The 19763-nt window shown below is 45.8% G+C and overlaps 1 protein-coding gene across 5 annotated transcripts in view; it reads right to left on the bottom strand.

Moving 5' to 3' along the window:
• Window positions 1-19763, bottom strand: part of plekha7a (pleckstrin homology domain containing, family A member 7a) — a 78931-nt gene that overhangs the window by 910 nt on the left and 58258 nt on the right. For 4 of the 5 annotated variants that reach the window (XM_031564487.2, XM_031564489.2, XM_031564491.2 and 1 more), the window contains 19 exons: window positions 15270-15451; window positions 13066-13587; window positions 12301-12685; window positions 11979-12170; window positions 11765-11848; window positions 9689-9742; window positions 8197-8265; window positions 6453-6533; window positions 5994-6143; window positions 5697-5798; window positions 5215-5323; window positions 4906-5063; window positions 4505-4690; window positions 4077-4164; window positions 3634-3728; window positions 3207-3428; window positions 735-950; window positions 372-505; window positions 17-153 (listed from right to left, as the gene is read on the bottom strand). In XM_031564487.2, the coding sequence (XP_031420347.1) occupies window positions 17-153; window positions 372-505; window positions 735-950; window positions 3207-3428; window positions 3634-3728; window positions 4077-4164; window positions 4505-4690; window positions 4906-5063; window positions 5215-5323; window positions 5697-5798; window positions 5994-6143; window positions 6453-6533; window positions 8197-8265; window positions 9689-9742; window positions 11765-11848; window positions 11979-12170; window positions 12301-12685; window positions 13066-13587; window positions 15270-15451 (3166 nt within the window). The remainder of the gene's footprint in view (window positions 1-16; window positions 154-371; window positions 506-734; window positions 951-3206; window positions 3429-3633; window positions 3729-4076; window positions 4165-4504; window positions 4691-4905; window positions 5064-5214; window positions 5324-5696; window positions 5799-5993; window positions 6144-6452; window positions 6534-8196; window positions 8266-9688; window positions 9743-11764; window positions 11849-11978; window positions 12171-12300; window positions 12686-13065; window positions 13588-15269; window positions 15452-19763) is intronic. The other variant, XM_031564488.2, reaches the window with a different exon arrangement.

Raw genomic sequence — 19763 nt, 5'->3', positions numbered from 1 at the left:
TAATAGTGATGCTCACCTGCTGCTGCCTGCTTGATCTTCATCGATGCTTCAGATGCCAACGCACGCGGAATACCCACAATCCTCTCCCTCTGCTGCAGGGTGTAGTCCAGCTCTGTTGTGTCCACGTTGAGGGAGGACGCCATGTTCTGACCACTGAAATGGAGGAACCAGTGCTTGGTTGGCTACTAATACTGTAGTTACAACAGCTTGTCACTTTTTTTTACTCGCGCATTTGTAAATGCGACACTTTAAAAACCGAGGTCAATATTTCATAAAACTGAAAACTCTGTTATTTGACAAAAAGACCACGTGATTACTCTGATACTGAAATACAAATGTGAGTACTGTAACAGGCCAGATCAGGTCCTTACCTTGACTTGGCGAGTAGGTTTTTGATCTTCTCTGTTTTAAGGTGGCGGGCCTCTATCTCCTCAGAACTCAGGATCTCCTCGAGCTCCAGCTCAACATAGCGTCTGGGGATTGGCACCTTCGGTGGAGTAGCCAACTGGAACCAGGCAACAAACCAGATAGAGGTACACTGTTTCATCCACTGACTTTGATTTTAATTAGAAATAAGCTTTAACTTTTAACAAATAAGCACGTTTTTGTTCTGGTAGAAAAAAAAAAGAAAGAAAAAACAACAAAATAAAACCCCCATGTTTTTGGTACATCTGATTGCAAAGAAATTCAGTTTTAGATGCTGAAGCAAAGTAAAGGGTGGTGGTGTTCTATACCTCTCTGCTGATGTCAAACTCAAAGTCCACAGGTTCGAGGTCCTGCTCTCTCATTGGCACAGCCAGTGCTGTAAGCCACTCCCCATCACTGCTCACTTGTTCTGATTGGCTGGGCCCATTCAGGCTTTCACTGCCCCTCCCTTCTGCAGTTTGTTGCTCCTCCCTTGGTACTGTGCGTTCCATCAGCTGTGAATCCAAATCCTGCTCCTTACTTTGCTATGGAGAGTAATATGGCAGTTATCACCAGTATGGACCTCTGTCTTCCCTCTTGGAACAGGGGGAGGTCATGTGGTGCAGAAAGTGTATATGTACTATGTAGCTTACCTTATCTATTGCTTTTCAGTTTACTAATGCATATGACGTGAGTTTATATGATGTAAAGATGTAAAACAAACACATAAGATATTGAAGATAACATCAGAAATCAATTACAGTCTGTAATGTGCATCATAAAATGACCCAGTTTGTAATACTGTGGAAACACAAAGCCATGCATGAAATCCCAGCACCCCAGAATCAAACCTGCAATTTGTGTGTCAGACCCAGAAAGAGACATTGTGCACATTCCAAACCCCAGCATGCAGTGGTTTCATCAAAATACCTGTGCAGGCATAACTACTCCATATTTCAGAGAGAGCAAGCTATATGGTAAGAACACATTCCATCTCACACGTTAATTTCCACTTGACCACAAAACAAATAACACTGTAGTCACTTCATCAGGACTCATTGGTTTTTATTCAGCGCTAAAGTGCAAAACTACGGTATCTACATCTGAGGGAAATGGAGAGGGAGATAGATGTTCAGCTGTTGTTCCGTTCAGAAAGGTTCTACTTGTTGGTAAACATAGAGGACACTTTAGATAAGACACAGACAGGTGTTCAGTGCACGCACAGGTACAGTAATGACATTTATTACACACAAGCACCAGGTAGGTACTACGCTTGTCACTGTGCATCAATCAACAGGTACATTGATGTTGACTTGAAACTTGAGATGTCAGAAGTCAGTATGCAGAAACTGCAGTAAAGATACTTGATGTATGGTGGATCTGTCCCTTTTCAAAGTTTTCCTCCAGTCCTTTACTGTCAGATTCGGCATGAATTATAAGGCCTTGTAAAAGCTTGCTGTTAGATGGAAACATCTAGTTTGAATGTGTAAAGGCTGCAAAAAATGCATACGACACAAACTCAAAAAGCAAGGGTGCTAAACTGTGATGTCACACTCCACTCCGGCAATCACAAAGTCAAGGGTGAACCGGTGTTGCAAACATACACCTGTGCTGAACGTTTGGGTTTGAGTTAGAGAAGGAGTTATTGTCAACCACAGCACACTGTTTAGATAGTCAGACTTTCCCCCGGGGGCACCACACCTCGAACCATCTCACATGTCTGAGGCAATTTCTCCAGCCTGTTTCAACCCAACGTTTCTCTGGCTGTTGACCCCAGTGCAGTCACACAGAGATCTCTTGGCTTTCAATAGGCAAATATATCCAGTATCTTAGAGCAACCACTCTTAGTCTATATTTTCATCATTCTGTTGTGTTTCACTGTTTATGGTGGAACACAATCTCACAGTCTTAAATCTTCCACTCCAAAGGCTATTGTTTAAAAAAAATGATCTTAAATGTGAAAGCAACTATTCTCTTCACCCTGCCAGTATCCTCGCCACCATGAGAAAAGCAATCTCATATCTTTACGCTTATATCGTTATCTCATCGTCACACGCACACACACATCTGAATCTGCCTCTGAAGGCAGGATCTTGTCTCATCAATGATTCACACGAAAAGGCACTTAACTGATCTGATCACCGAGAAGATTGCAAAGGTAAACTGATGTGTATCAAATGATTGCTCAGACTTGATTTTTCTGTTGGACATGCAGTTATGAGAGTAGCCAACTGATCAGGTTTCTGATGGTGGAAAAGAAAGAAATCAATCTGAATTGGAGGTGGATAAAGTCAGGTAAACATTTCCCCATTACATATGAAATATTAAAAATAGAGATTTACAAATGTCACTACAAAAAATATTTTAAATGATTCCATAAGTTAATGTGCATAATTAACATCACTGAAAATATACATTTACAAAAATTAGTTCCACTTTGAGAGGAAATTAGTTCTTTGTGTGAGAGGAAAGAAGAAGACGCCCAGAAACCCTCTTCTTCTCACTGAAGTACATTCAGTAGTCTTGCGTGAGTGAGAAAGTAAGTGGTGCCTCTCCGCAGCAGAGTAGCTTAAGCAAGACAAGCACCCCATGGCCAGTTCCCAAAGTGCAGCAATGTTACCAATCTTACCGGCTAGCTAGGCTTTATTTAGTTTAGCTTAGCTTATCTCACTAACTGTGCTAAGTGGCTGTTGATTACATTGGGAGTTTGTTGGTGTTAGCATGTTAACGTAAGGTTAGCTCGCCGTGTCTCTGTGATGATGCGTCCTGTGCCTGCCGGGGTAGGGGATGGGGTAACGTACTGATGCGGGGTCAGAGGTCAGGGGGCGGGAGGTGGAAGTGGAAACGCTGGAGAGGCGCTCGCCCTGGCTGAGGTTGCGTTTGCGCTCCCGCACTAGCGCCTTCTGATGCCGTTTCATTCGCTCCAGCTGCTCCTCGGCGGTCATTCGCACACGGGGTTGAGACTGCTCGGCCTGCTGGGAGTCTGTGCTGTACAGCCTCTCCAAGGCACTCTTTGGTCTCTCCTGAAGACAGGATAGAGAAAAAGAGAGAGAGAGAGAGAGAAAGTGAGACAAAAAGAGAGAGAGCGGGTAAAAAGTGAGAGGTCAAGAGCAACATCACTGTGACTTTCAGTAACAAAGTTAGGGGCGAGTACAGTGGTGTTGTGAACTAAAAATGAATGCGGGCACCTTCCAAGGGACAGGACAGAGCTACAGAGAGCTGACCTACCTGTAAACCTCCTCTGAAGTGACTGCCTTTCCTCATTGTGACAAACGAGGACAAATGGCTTGTTTGGTTTATCCTGGAGGACGAACCAGAGAGGCCTGAGGAGGAGGAAGAGGGGAGAAAGACAGGAAAAGAAAAAGAGGATTCTGTTCTAACACCATGGAAACAGGTCACACAAACAAAACTGAAATATTTTAATGGGGAAATCAGTGAAAGGAAAAATGCAATCCTAACAATAAAATCACTTTTAAATTGGCTGAAGTCTAAAAATCTTCAGAACTATTTCACATCAATTCACAAATATTCTCAGATCTGTCACTGCACAGTCAGATGGCCAAGTGGCTGGCATCATTAGGACATATTTAACGGATGATGCCATGCTGGCAAATACACTCCTCCACCAGGGCATAATGTCGGGGATGCTAGGGAGCAGTGGCATTCTCTACCTTTGTTTGGCAGCGTGTGGTAGCCACCCTCGTGCCCCTGGCCACTTCCAGCCAGCTCGGGTTCGCTCAGGTACGTCCTCAACTCCACCTGTAAACACAAGCACACTGCCTGAGCCCTAGACAAATCCCTTACAGACATTAGACTGTGCCAACGCACAGATCAGCATGCAAATGTGGACAATATCCAAACAATATTTCTTTCCTAAACCTCCAGAACTTAAGTGTCTTTTGAAAGACATTTTGCAGCCAACTGACAAACATCTAGCACTACTCTGGCTCATCTATCACTACTCTGAGTTTACCAGATCCCGACCAGGTGAAGGCTGGGTCTCTTCCAGACTGAGCGGTCATCTGGGTCACTATCTGGTTATCTGTCTTCTCTTCTCCGACCCTGGGACATGTCTGACGTGAGGGGCATGGGTTCTGACCTTGCTCTCTAAGGGGTAGTTGCCCTCACGGTCGCGTCTCCTCCCGTCTGACTGGCGCTTGAGGCCGCGGACGGACATGTGTCGGATGACGGCCGCCTCCTTGGGGAGTGGGGGCACAGCCGGCGGCATGTCCTCGCAGTCGTAGAGGAGGGGCAGAGGGGGTCTGGGAGGGGCTGGATCCTCTGCCTACACAATAACATTAAAAACACAATGTCTCACCTGATGTTCAGTACTTTACCATCACACTATGATCTGACTTTATGTTACAGCGTGTCATCCTGTCTGTTCTTTCATTAAAACACCCTAAGCTTCACCTGTTTTTAAATTACTATTGCTTTAGACTGTAAAATGAATTCATGTTTCATTAAATGGTATTGATATGTATGTGGGTGTGTACTTACCCATGTTGGCACTGATGTGTGTGTTGGGGGCGGTTGCCATTGGATAGGGGGGTTCTCTGTGAGGAGGGGGCTGCTCCTAGATGACCTCTCTCCAAGAGAAGGGGTCACACAGCGAGAAGGCACGATAGACTCAGGCACAGATGGGGCAAGTCTCCGCTCTGAAGACACACACACACACACACACACACACACACACACACACAAACACACAAGTACACACAAATTACATGCCTTTCTCTGGTTGTATAAAAATAGGTGTACAGGTGACAGGTATCCAGCAGGTTTTTAGTGAGGTGACAGTTTCTTTACCTGGGTTCTGCACTGAGTTGATGGTGATTTTATAGTTGGCTTTGTTGGTACTTAAACCTGCCATGACATCTTCCACCCTCCACAACTCTCTCTTCATTTGACCTCTCTCCTGTTGTATGTATGCACACACACACACACACACACACACACACACACACACACACACACACACACACACACACACACACACACACACACACACACACACACACACACACACACACACACATTGTTAAGATACCTCATAAATGATGAGGACCTCTAACTTATTTAATGCTAGGTTTTTATTTTTCAACACAACAATGCTCTTTATACCTACCTAACAGTGCCAAGAGGAAGCCTTTTACTTATGAGCATGTCCTTTACATTTACATATTTAGCCATCCATCCACCCACTCATCTTTTTTCTCTCTCTCTCTCTCTCTTTCTCTCATTACACACAAACACACACACACACACACACACACACACACACATTTTACCTGTGAGTCAGTACAGAGCTCCATCTGCCCCTGAAGTGCTTCTCTTAGCTGCAGAACACATTGCTCCTGCCTACAGTACTCCATCCAAGAGCGTTCCATCTCCTACATATAGTAAATACGAGCACATACATACACAACACACAGTAAACACAAGTCAAATGCAACACAAGATATAAACACACAATGTTCAGAGAAACAATAACCTTGCATGCAGTCTAATGTCCTATTCTACAGACATGACACCATAAAACTCCAAATAGCACCATCATCAAATGTGTGGGTGTGTTTGAATCTTACCGTGGAGACCCAGGAGACCGCGGCACGGATGTGCACCACGTCCTCCTGCAGTAGTTTCTGCTGGCAGGCGATCTTCTCGGCGTGGGCCGGCTGGTCTTGGTACTGCTCCATCTGCTGATGGGACACGTCTAGCACAGACTCCAGCTTGTCCTGACATAAATCAAACATGACTAATGCACTCATATTCCACTACATATTTCAATATGTTTAGAATATCAGTGTTCTAAGGTGACTTTCACAGTAGGCCGTGTTTTTAATGTGACTCATGCTGATCTGAAAGCCGCCATGGACCCCAAAAATATATCCCCCCTTGTTAAGTAACTATTCCATTCTATGTGATACACTAGACATTTTCAACAATTGTTGTACAAAAGGTCTTACAAAAATGAACACTTTAGGTCAGATGTACAGGGAAGACTAATGTTTCTCACTCAGAAAGATATCAGAATGGGTGTTTACCTTGTCCTGTATGAGGGCACTGATCTTTGCTTGCAGCTCCTGGAGGATTTTGTCTTGCTCACACAGTCTACTCAGTTGAACCTGCAGGGGGAGCCGGAGAGCTGTATGAGAAGGGCAGGAATAGCAGCACAGCCACTGTGCAGAGTTCCTGGTTATGCAGTCCAGTCCACAGTCTGTACAGTATGTTTTACTCCTAAATATAGTCTCTTCACGTGTTCTCATGTTCACATCAACCAATTCAATCATGCAAATAAGAAATCTACACCTGTGGAACAATACTGTACTTATGTTCAAGGTTTATGTTAAATAACATGATGTTGCCTGTGACTCTGCACGTTGTGTTTAAACCTCTTGTAACACTTGTTCCTGTATTATTTTCAATCTGTATTATTTTACCTTAAAAAGTAGATTTTCCACCTGAAAACATGACACAGCTATTATTGGATATTACAAGAGCTGGGGTGAGCCTACAGCAACACACAAACAAAATGAAATGAAATATCTCCAGCTCTAGTTCCTAAATGTGTGCAGCCTTTCATGTTTATTTCATATTATTTCGTAATAGTGCACTTGAAGTGTAGAGCTCTTAGACTCCCGGCAGGAGGTCTGTGAGGAATCCTACCAACAGCAGGACACCTGGCTCTCAGACATGTCCATGGTTTGAAAATATTTAGAGCATGGCGAGCAGTAAGAAACAGGCTGTAGTAACTAACTTAGAACAAGCAAGAATGTAATGTTTGTTTTGAAAACTGAGGCTACCTTTTAAGTAGAATAAACCTCGGGGTCATTATTGATGACCAACTGACTTTCACGGACCACATTGCCTCTGTCTCTAGGTCCTGCCGCTTTGCGCTATTCAACATCCGCAAAATCAGGCCGTACCTAACCCAGTATGCCACCCAGCTGCTGGTGCAAACCTTGGTGAATTCACGCCTTGATTACTGCAACGCCCTCCTAACGGGCCTGCCGGCTTGCGTGGTGAAACCACTACAAATGATCCAGAACGCGGCGGCGCGTCTGGTGTTCAACCAACCGAAGAGGGCACACGTCACCCCGCTACTCATTGACCTCCACTGGCTGCCTGTAGCTGCTCGCATTAAGTTCAAGTCACTTATGCTTGCCTACAGAGTGCTTGATGGTTCTGCTCCTATCTACCTAAATGCTCTTGTAAGGGCAAATGTTACACCCAGGATGCTGCGCTCTTCTAGTGAGCGTCGTTTGGCACTGCCGTCTGTGCAAGCACGGCAGTCCAGACTATTCTCATTTGTAGTTCCACGTTGGTGGAATGAGCTGCCCAGCACTACCAGAGCAGGGGCGTCCCTCTCTACCTTTAAGAAGCTTTTGAAGACCCAACTCTTCAGAGAGCACTTCCCGTCCTAACTGGCACTTCGACTAGTGCGTAACTTGCAATTACAGCAGTTACACTTCTGCACTCTTTCTTTCTTTTTATTTCATTTTGTTATATTTCTAATGTAAAGTAGTATTTATTTATTGTTACACCAGGTTCTATTGCTCGTAGCTTGAATATTCTCTCCCTTGTACGTCGCTTTGGACAAAAGCGTCTGCTAAATGACTAAATGTAAAATGTAAATGTAAATAAACAGAAGAACTGGAGGCATAGTCAGATGTTGCATTTATATTTTAATGTCTCCCGACACTGAATGGAATTGACATCCAGATGAAGATTAGGTGCATCTGACTGAGCACGGGAAGGAAATAATAAACGGATGCCATTGTGACTTACGTCCACATCGCTCTCGGCAACCCTCACTGGCTTCCCCATCAGCCCCTTCAGTGAGTCAGGGGCAATCACCTGTGTGGAACAGTCACTTGATGTTAGAGAGTCCTGCATCACTGTCAAGCCAGGCCAAAGTCAAGACATTTTCAACTGTTTTTTATTAAGTCGCTATTCTACAGAGGAGAGTAAACTATGTCACAACAAATAAAAAAAATGTGTAGGTAAAGAACTACCACCGTTACAAATGTACAGACTGGAGTATGTCAGACAACTCCATCGCTGTGTATTCGGCTAATGACAGCTCAGCTAAAGCTAAAGCTAGGACAAGAAGCACAATATGAAGTCAATACTGTACAGAGGACATAGTACACTATCATACCATGAGAAAGGAGCTACCGCCTTTCCACACACATACGTGATAAGGCACTGATGACTGCATGATTCTACAGGACAATGTGAACAATGCAGTTTACTTGCTCATCAAGCTACAAGTGATCAATTTAAAAACCCTGTGGGGTGTAAATGTCAAAAAAAATTGTTTAAGCAAAGACCTTATAATATCTCTGTATTATAATAAGCATAAACATGGCATTTTGTAGTTCATATGGAGAGGCCAAATTAAATATGACATGAAGAGAGCATATTTCCATGCTGTAGTTTGTGATTTCATTTCCAGTGTCGCCAAGAAACAGGTGCTTCATCACCCCTTCAGAAAGCCCGCGGGGATCACGTCCCACATGCACCGGCCGACCCGACCGGCCAATCAATCGACTACGCACAGCCAACCAATCAATCACGCACAGTCACACGGACCAATCACGCACAGTCACTGTGGCATCACAATGGTATGCACAAAAAAGGCAGGGGAGTCACAGGGAGGAGGGGGCGGAGAGGGTGACAGGCCGACGGCCAATCAACACGCAGCTACGGACATGGCGATGAGGGGCATGGTGATAAGCCATGCTGAGGGGGAGGAGGGAGGGAGGGTTTGAGGGGCGTGGGTAGTGGGTAGTGGGCAGGGGAGGTGACGTTTGGGGTGCTAGCCGGCAGGTGTGCTTACGTTCCAGTGGAGGCCGAGGCCTCGTGCAGTGCAGTTCTGTAACAGACTGTGCACCGTAAGGATCAACGGCTCTATTCTTTTCATCTGTGCCAAGCAGAGAGAGGTCCGGAGGGGAAAGTAGGGGATGGTCAAGAATAGTAATAATAACAAAAATGAATAATAGTAACAAAAAGCAGCATCTCCATCATCTGTACCTGCTGCACTACACCAAGGGCTACTTGAATTACACGAGTGACCTGTGAGGTAAGCTGATCATTAAAGACAGAACATAATTTATTCTCCATTGTCCCCTCTTAGTGTTGTGGGAGGGGAAAGGCCAAAAGGTCACTGCATGAGTTGTTGAGAGCACATGTTAAAAGGGGAGGAGAGGGGACGAAAGGTTAGGTGGAGGAGACTGGGACAGGTGTAAACGGCATGGGTAGATTCGCAGGGCCCTACCTTTAGGTCCAGGTACTCCAGGTCTTTCTTCAGCTGCACGTATGTGTCATCCACCTTCAGGCAAACAGACACAACACAGCCTCTGAGTTTTAATGGCATGCACACGTATACACACAAACCTCAGGTAGTCTCTAGGTGCACATCATATATTTATTTATTTAAAAGGAAATGCAGAAATGAAAGCACATGTTGTCCAGCATAATTACCATAGAGGTACACCTTTACATATATCTAAAGGACAATTATCCAAGTAATGATGTTAAATGCCTATCAAAAAGAAAGAAAGGCTTCTAGTAGGTGGCTGTGTGAAATCTGGGTGTTAATGTTTCCTCTCTTACAAATGCAGATCGGACTTCATGCAGCTCACAACATGCGTGCATTCAAATGACTTTTTCGTGGAGGTTTGGAAACCAATAAGAATGGGCATATGACAGTGCAGTGTGTCATCCATCCATAAGAGTTGTGATTAAACAAGTTATAAAAGGGTATTATCAATTTAATGCTTGCATTTGCCCTTCATGATACATGGAACGCTCATCTGAACGCAGTGAAATTCCACTGGGACTACCGTCACCCACTTGCACTGTTTGGTAAATCGGAATGCACCCATGGTTGACGTCTTGCACAGTCCAGGTTACTGTTTGCCCTGGGGTGTGCAAAACGTATTATGCTCAGCTAACACTGCAAAGCTTGTGAGATGAATCAGGCACATTCTCTAACAGATGTCACTTCACGGGACTGTAGCTCAGAGAAGGGGAGCTTCTGAGTTAGCGGCTGGATGCAAACGCCATACATCAGGAACACATCGAGACAGAACGCTACAGTAGGGAATTCAACAGCCACTCGTTAAACAAATACGCAAACGATGAAAATGGTAGCTTAGCAACGGTCTTGATGAAACAACACGGCGATACAGTTAGGTCAGCATGGTACAGGACATACTATGATGGCTACGGAGCCCATCTATGCAGGAGCCAGCCATCATTTTGAGAACGCACAAACTAGACAACCAAGCCTCTGGTGGGTCCAGCACAGGCAAGAATATGCACTAGCAACCCATTCTGGCAATTGTAGACAGTGAGACACACACACACACACACACACACACACACACACACACACACACACACACACACACACACACACACACACACACACACACACACACACACACACACACACACACACACACAGGCACAGACGGGCATCCTGGAAGCCCTAACCTGTACGCTGAGTTTGGGGGGTGCAGGGTCTGGGGCGCAGGCCCCCAGATGGCACCGCTCCAGGAGGGCATGGGTGTTGCTGCGGACCCCTGACATCAGGGCCTGGTGCCGCCGCAGCTGGATGAGCAGCAGGGTCAGGTCCTCTGGCTGGCAGGGGACACGAGTGCACTGGGGGTGAGGCTAGGCACGGGGAGGGCGAATGGTTGGGAAGGGGACAACAGGTATGGGGATATGCTGACATTGGGGGGAATTTGGGTGTTGGGTTGGATGGTGTGAACGTGGTTGTTTATGTGAGTGTTGGCATGAAGGGCATACATATGGGATTTTTGGGAAGGGGCTGACATGGTTAGTGATAATATGGGTGACCTGGCAGGAGGTTTGCATGAGTACTGTTTGGGATTTGGGTGGTGTGGAGGAAAAACAAATGGGAATAGAGCGATGTGGGAACTGGGATGGGGAGGGCATGGTGAAACACACAAAGGGTTCTGACAAGGTCCACAGTGGCAGGTACACGACAGGAGATGACCTTCCTGAGTCAAACAAAAGGCCAGTGAATGACAATGTGCCGTCTTGACCAGAGAAGTGAAAAGCAGCAAATATCAATGCGGTGATGTCTCGTCTGTTCATGTCTTGCAAGTTATTTTTGCTACTAAATATATTCATTTCCAAACCAAATCTAATGAGGCCTGTTTCCTGACACCTCTACAGCTGTTCCACACATCTGTTTCCTGAGGGTACGGGGGATTAGACTGCTGTCTCTGAGGGGTCTCCGTTCCACTGAAGTTGGTTTTCTCAGACAGAGAGCGGTGCCAGAGCGGTGCCTATCAGTTTCAGTGCAGGAGCTGCTGCTTACCGTTTTCCCGTAGAGGCTCGGCGCGCTGACTGTGTGGGTTATGTAACCTGACGGAGGCATGGAGCGTCTGTCAACAGTGGCTGACTGGAACAAACAAACAAACAAACAAGCAGGTAAACAAACACACCTGTCATAAGCTTGCCATGATTCCCAAATGTCACTAAAGCTTCATCATCCTTAAGTGTTTGGCAGGTGCTTGATGTGGTGTCATTGCCTTTTGTGTGTACTGTCTCCGTGGTGATGCGGAGGGTGGCACCTCCACCACGGGTCTCTGGTCATGTGGCCGGATGGTGACGCGGTCAGCAGGGGTGTGCGGTCGCCGCGGCGATGGCTGTCTTGTTCGAGGTGGCCCAGGAGGGGGGATGTCAGCCAGCGATGGGGGCACAGGGATGGACCGTGGTTTGCCCTGGAGGAGGTAGCATTTATGTTTATCCACATGAATGCATTCACACACACACACACACACACACACACACACACACACACACACACACACACACACACACACACAGACAAGCTCAAACACAAAAACGCACCTTGTTTTGGGTCATATGGTAGCCCAGTCGTGGGCCGGGGTACTCTGGGCTGGGGTTGTAGAGCGGGGCAGTGGGACTGGCGTGTCTGTACCGCTGGCGCTGCTGCCACTCATAGAGCCGCCACACAGTGTCGTCCTTACCCGCTACTGGGGGATGGCCGTGCGTCAGCCGGAAGTGACTGAGGCGGTCCTGCGCATACTTGTAGTCGCTGGGCAGTTGGTGGCGCTGACTGGGTGGGGTCTTTGGCAGGGTCTGGTAGGACTGTGTGGCGTTAGGTGGGTAGGGTTGAGGGGGGTTAGTCGGGTACGACTGAGGTGGGTTGGAGTGGTAAACCTCGACAGCTGTGGTGCCAGGTTGGGTGGACTTTGGGCGTCGCGGAAGAGTCCTGCAAGTGAGTTTGATAGGTGGAGATCTGTGTCAGACATTTCACAAGACATTTATGAACAACATTACATAAACACATGTTATGTTGTTCATTACATTCGTAACATGTCCCCACATCATGGATATACCAGTCTCAGCTATCTGTATTTGCTTTGTTTTGTACTTCACTTCTTTAATGTGCAGTATATGATCAGTTATAATTGAAATATCATGCCTCGTCTCGTCACGCCTCGTGTCAAAAACTGTCTACACAGTTTACCAGTAGGTGGTGACACTGACTGAGGGTCAGGATGGACCTACTGGTGATAACTTCAGCCTTCGCTCAGGGTGGACATAAAATATAAAAATGTGTGTATATGTGTATCTTTGTGCAATCCTCACCCTCTCTGCTCCACTTTCTGAACTTTGACCCAGTGCTCCACCTGCTCCAGCGTGCTCCTCCTCTGCGCCTGCATGCCAATCTCCCCCTGTGGGGTCGGCCCTCTGCTCACCTCCCCCACTCCTCCCCCGATGCCGTTCACCTCTGGGAGGGAGCCATTCGAGAGCGTGAAGGAGGGGCGAGATGGACCTCGAGACGAGGGTCCCCGTGACGGACCTCTGGATGAGGCACGAGATGGAGGCAGGGAATCGGAGGCCGGAAAGAACACCTCCTCTTCGACTGTGACCCTGCTTGAGGGGGCCTTCCCAGCATCCTCCAATGAGGGAGCTTCCAGGGCAACTTCCTGGGTCATCTCCTCCTTGTCTGTTATCAGTGGGCCATTGGGCGGAGCCTCCAGTTCCAGAGGGCCGGGGTTAAGAGGTCTGACAGTGATGTGATTGGTTTGTGGCTCAGCGGCCTTGTGTTCAGGCTCCCCCTCTTCTGCAGTGAGCAGACGCTCAGACTTCTCAAGCTTCTCTGACACTCTGGGAGCCAAACATAAACACATGCTTCCAGTCAGTCTCTGAAAACAAATTCATCCCCCTCATCTCCAACACAAGCTTGTCAGTGTGCAGACAAATCATTGAATGAATCAATATGGCTAATGGCCTTATTGATATATGATAGATGTTAAAGCACTTCACCTTACTACCCTACTAACAATTGAGAGCAAGGTGAAATGAGTTCATGTCAGATGTGTACTCTTGTCACAAAATCCCCAAAAATGTCAAGTCTGGCCCTGTGAGATGATATAATTTAGATGTAATTTAGATATAAGTAAGTATTTAGATGATGCTGTATGAAATGCTCCTCCTGAACATGACTTTGGGAAAGTCAAGGGAGATGCCTCATGCATTATAATATATGAGAAAAGCCATTATTCTACAGCATTTGTGTACTGCCACTTCACAAGCTGGCCTCTGATGACTCCCCAGCAGTGCCTAACCTCCAGATAACAGACAAGACTTGACAAGAAGAAGGCAAGAAGTGAGAGGCAGCACTCCACAGAAACAATCTTCTCCTTGAGAGATTGTCTTCAAATGGGTCCTGTTCAGTGTGAGAGCCTTTCTCCTGCTTAAACTAGGAGACTCAAGCCTTATTTCAGACGCTCAGCTATGACACTAATGGCGGCCAGAGTGTTGGTCGTTTGATGTGATGGGCTCGACGCTTACACAGAATGACCGGCATTCACAGCACCCATAAATCTCTCTCCACTCGCACCCAGCGAGGTATAAATACGACAAACAGTCTGTAAACATACTCCATCTCTTCCTTTCTGTCTTTCTGTCAGATATGACAGTGCGTGTTCATCTTCCCACAGCACACATCAGCTTAGTGCACTGAACTTGAGCAACTTAACACATGCTTACACTTACAATCTTCGTATAGTGCCCCTAAGCACATTAACATGTGCATTCACACGTCGGCTTAGCATAGTGTGCCTCAGCATATAAAGACGTCAGTGCTTAAACGAGACAGCATAATGCCATGCGATCCATCCCTCAGTCGAGCCAGAGCCAATTTATTTTCAAGTGGCGGACTGAATTTCATGATAGCGAGATATTAAATGAGAAATATACAGAAAAAAGAAACAATGAAATTAGACAAAAAGTCTCACACAGCAGCCACCACCACTGTTATTCCCCCATACGTATCTACCCCTCTACTGTCCTGCAAAAACTCTGACAGCTCAATACAGATATCAGCCAATAAGACAATAATGTTTGGAAACAGGATACAGGGCGAGTATTGCTTTTATGGAAATGTGGTAATGATGGACTGTGTGAAATGGTGCTAGCAAAAGAAAGATGAAATATTTGCAGTATGTGCCCCAAACTGTAGCACATTCGCCTGCCTGCTGTTTCTGCCGTCTGCCTAATTCACTGGGATTTCTGCAACCCACACATGCACACACAAACACAGACACACATAAACACACACAAGCATGCAGACACACGCACAAACTTGTATCTTCACTCACAAACACACCAATTCATAACACCAATAAACCATACCAGTGTCTGTCTTTTAAAGTCTTATGTGAAGCTTTGTGTACAAGTGTATATACAGTGTGTGTATGTGTGTGTGTGTGTGTGTGTGTGTGTGTGTGTGTGTGTGTGTGTGTGTGTGTGTGTGTGTGTGTGTGGGAATGTGTGTTTGTTCTAACCTAACGCCGTGGTTCTGATGGTTCTGCATGAGAGCGGCCTGGTTCATGGCTCGGATCCAGCCGTTCATGTCCTCTTGTGTGTCTGCGCTGAAGAAGTACGTTCTCATGCCGCCATGTTCTGTTTGCGAGCCAATCAGAGCGCTTTTACTGTAGATGAAGGAGCGCATGCCCGTGTGAGTGGCCTGTAGGTGAAAGGCAGAGGACAGAGGTTAGCCAATCACTGCTCAGCAGAGGAAGTATCAGCATCCATAATGCAGGGGTCAGATCTACATACTCGCTTGGTCAAACTTGATACCTGTAGATCTAACACAAATCTCAATTATGCTGAAACACTGTTTGAGGAACACTATTCTTCAAACTGTTCAACTATCACATGCACTGTTGAAAATTGTTCCTTATTTGTTGTGCAACAGCTTTCCTAAAGTAATTAAGAAAATAATTTTGTGTTCTGGAGTGCTTTCTCTTTTACTTATTGGAAGAGAATCAATGGCTCCTGACACATTCCGATGAATTACCACTGTGTAAAATTCCCAATTAATCTAGGATAAACAGTAAGTTTATTCAAATATACCACAGCACTAATGCACTCAACTCTGCTTGTTTAAAACCATGCAGCATGGATGTGTCATCTGCGTTCACGCCTCAGAAAACATGTTTAATCAGGAGTATGGTGACAATAGAAACAGAACCCAAAATGCAGCAAAAATACATTCATGAATACTTCCATTCGGGGGAACTCAAGCAAATAAATGACAGCATGATGAAAATATATTTAGAGTAGAGGGGGGAGGTTAATACAAGGTTGTGAGCAAACTCTCTCACACCAGTAGGAATGCAAATACATCTATCGGGTTCTTCATTAAAATGCATTCAGAGCAATTAACTTATAGTGCGACAGCTTGGCTTGATTTCAAGGAGCCCTAAAACAGCTTCTAATACACATCTAGCAGAGCTAATGGCTAATGCGTTGGCAAACAAATAATTGGTAAACAGCTGTGTTCTAGGACAGCGTAGTCAAAAGCTGAATGATGCCTTTATCTAAATAACCCACGAGAATCAATGAAGTAACTCAGAAAGGCATGACTGTCAGACATGTAAATGTCATGCATGCAAAACAGGAAACCTTGTCAGTTCACTCTCACACCTCTTCCTCTCTCTCTCTCACACACACACACACACACACGCACACATATGGGGTGGGCTATAAACCTCTTAAGGCTCACAGTTGGGGTTGTAAAGGTCAACGGAAAGACCCTTATGGATAAAGTGTGTGTGTGTGTGATTATGCTTTTAAGTATCCCTGGTGGCTAGCCTGCAGTTGCTCCTAAACCTATAGCAGCAGGGAGGGTTAATCTGCTCAACATCCTCTTCACAGTGAAGTTAATACCGATTAAGTAAACGTTACACTGACACTGAGGAGACTCAGGAGAGGCATTTGTATGAATCCATTCTGTGTCATTAGTCTTATTTACCCTTTTATATGATATTTTAAGTTCTGACTGTGATGTTACTGTAGGTACACCTGGAATGGTCCATTGTGTTTGACTTCAATCAGCAAGTTGCCTATGGTTTCATCCGGAACCTCTGTAAAACTTTCCCTATCATAAAACGGCAACCTGATGCGACTTTGACCACGCCCCCTTCAGCTTGAACAAAAGCAACGTCTTGTAATAATAATAATAATAATACATTTTGTTTCACAGCGCCTTTCATGTCACTCAAGGACGCTTTACAATTTAAAACAGGAGCAAACAAATAACAAAACAATTAAAATTAAAAGTGCAAGTAAAAACAGCATGGCAACTACAGTGAGAATGCAATCCTGAAAAGGTGGGTTTTGAGAGAGGATTTGAACTGAGGGAAGGAGTCAATGTTTCGGATGTCAGGTGGGAGTGAGTTCCAGAGTTTGGGAGCAGAGCGGCTGAAAGCTCTGTTCCCCATGGTGGTAAGCCGGGCAGAGGGGACAGTTAGGTGGATGGAAGAGGAGGATCTGAGGGAGCGGGTGGAGGTGGCAGTGTGAAGGAGGTCAGACAGGTAAGGAGGGGCAAGGTTGTGGATGGCTTTAAAAGTATGAAGAAGAATTTTAAAGTTGATACGGAAGTGAATTGGAAGCCAGTGAAGTTGCTGTAGGATGGGGGTGATGTGGTGGAAAGAGGGGGTGAGGGAGATGATACGGGCAGCTGAGTTCTGGACCAGTTGGAGCTTATGGAGGGATTTCTGGGGGAGACCAAAGAGGAGAGAATTACAGTAGTCGATACGGGAGGTGACAAGGCTATGTACAAGAATAGAGGTGGTGTGGGGGGTGAGGGAGGGACGGAGGCGATTTATGTTACGGAGATGGAAGTAGGCGGTGCGGGTGTCCAGATGTTCTCTCTCTCTCTGCCGGCGCCCACCTGGCAAGGACCTTTTCACCTCTCTCCCTCCGGGCATCGTCCGCGAGGAGCAAGCCTCTTTGACCTCCTCTCACCTCAGGCATCGCCTGCACACGGTGAAGAGCAACTCTCTTTGTTCTCTCGCAACAAAGAGAACTCACTTTTGTCTTACGGCCGACACACGCCTAAGATCTCTCAGTCAACGAACTGCTCAGTGAGACGAAGTAAGTTTAGCGAAAGCAGCTAACATTAGACCTGCTAGCTAAATTGCAAAGGAAAGCAGCTAACAATAGACCTGCTAGCTAACTCTACACAACGGAAACAGAAGGCAACCTGCAACGTTCTGAGCGATCCAATCCTCCGACCTAAACTGCAGTGAAACAAAGACATCACAGCAAGGACAAGCTACGGACAGCATCATCTCTTCTCTGCCTCATATACATTGGACCAGCACAACACTTTTCCCAAAGGACTGGTAACTCTGACATTGACTGGGCATTTAGCTATCCTAGCTATTCACAACCTGGCTAAGCATAAGACTGTTTACATGCCATTGTTCATGTGTTTCATATGTTTTGTTTACTGAACGTAACTGTTTATATATTTTCATTGTTAGTTGGTGGTTGGCTTCGCCACACCATCTAAGGGTTATCGTTAGGATTGCTTCTCCGACACATCAGGTCTTGCATGCATCACTAACCATTTCCCTCTTCTAACATGGCATCTAAATCGAGCACGATTACATACACATTGGCCTTCACATAGCCACACACGCGAAGAGAATACTCGAACTTCGCGCTGCATATAGGCTCGTCCTTGTTCACATCACATGTATGTTCGCGTACGTGCACACACATGCACGCGGAACTACGGTGATCAAACAAAGGAACACACACACATTCTTTCTGGCGCGCTCCTAACAGCGCAACCCCGAGCTCACAAGCTCACACACACACTCCCTCTCTATTACACATACACCTATTCCTTCAATTCATTGGTTAGTTACATTTAGCTAGATTACATATTGTGTGTTATTTTCTTATCATTGTGTAAATAAATACTTTGATTTATATACGCTGGTTTATTTAATGTTACACAAGAATGGACGTTGCCAACCTCTTCTATTCAGAATTCTAATGACCTTCAACCATACTATTAGTAAGGTAACTTTGGTTGTAGTTATTAATTTAATTATTAATCAGAGTTCCAAATTGATAGTATAATATATTTTATGAGACTGATATATTTAACGAGACTGATTTGTGGATTATCTTTACTTTGACCACCGTGGAGGACACTACACTTTGTGTGGCGCCCCCTAGGTGTTCAACTTAATTGATCTGCCTTTGTGTTGAATGGTTGATGCCTGTCCAATCGGGTGAGATTACCAACATATTGTTGCTGTTGCAAGGACAGCACCAGTGTGTCTTGGTGGCCCTCGCAAAGACGGTATCACAATTTACACACAATTGCACCCACATTCACCCGGCTCCTGCTCACAGGGTAAGTTACCTACATAGTCTGGTACTCCCATGTGAGGCTGGTACCAATTTCACCTACATTACCAATGTCACACTGATCTCTATTGTCATTAACATGAATGCACCACCAACCTCATCCCAACCCTTAAAAACACCCCATACAGACCTGAGGACACCACACAGATATAGTATTTTGGCTCTAATGTCACAGTCACCAACACTGTTTGCCTGGCTGAGGGGACTGTCTGCCAGTTTCATTGTTTCTGTGCTGTGCCCCACAACATTTAGCAGCAAATCATCCAAACAAACACACCACACATACAGGCTACCATAGAGGCTGTCCACTTTCTGTCCACCATCCGGCTCCTCTCCTCCCTTTGATAACATTCCTCTCTTTCTTTCTTTCCCTCCCTCCCCCCCCTCTCTCTCCCTCTCCTCTCCTCTTCGGGCTCACACTGAGAGGATCGCTAACAATAGCTGCCGATGGTTTTTGTCCTCAGCCCTGTGTTTGGGCTGCTCTATTTTAGAGAGCTATCAGATTAGCGGAGCCCCGACACTGTGCCCCCGGCTAATGCCGCGCTGTCCCGGCACTCTGAGCCTCTCCATGGGGAGAGGGAAATAGAACCCCCGGAGGGGGGCTT

This window comes from Clupea harengus, chromosome 3 (genome assembly GCF_900700415.2).
Source record: "Clupea harengus chromosome 3, Ch_v2.0.2, whole genome shotgun sequence".
Lineage (NCBI taxonomy): Eukaryota > Metazoa > Chordata > Actinopteri > Clupeiformes > Clupeidae > Clupea > Clupea harengus.
The sequence above is the reverse complement of the archived record's forward strand: the minus strand, read 5'-3'. Positions and strand labels throughout refer to the sequence as shown.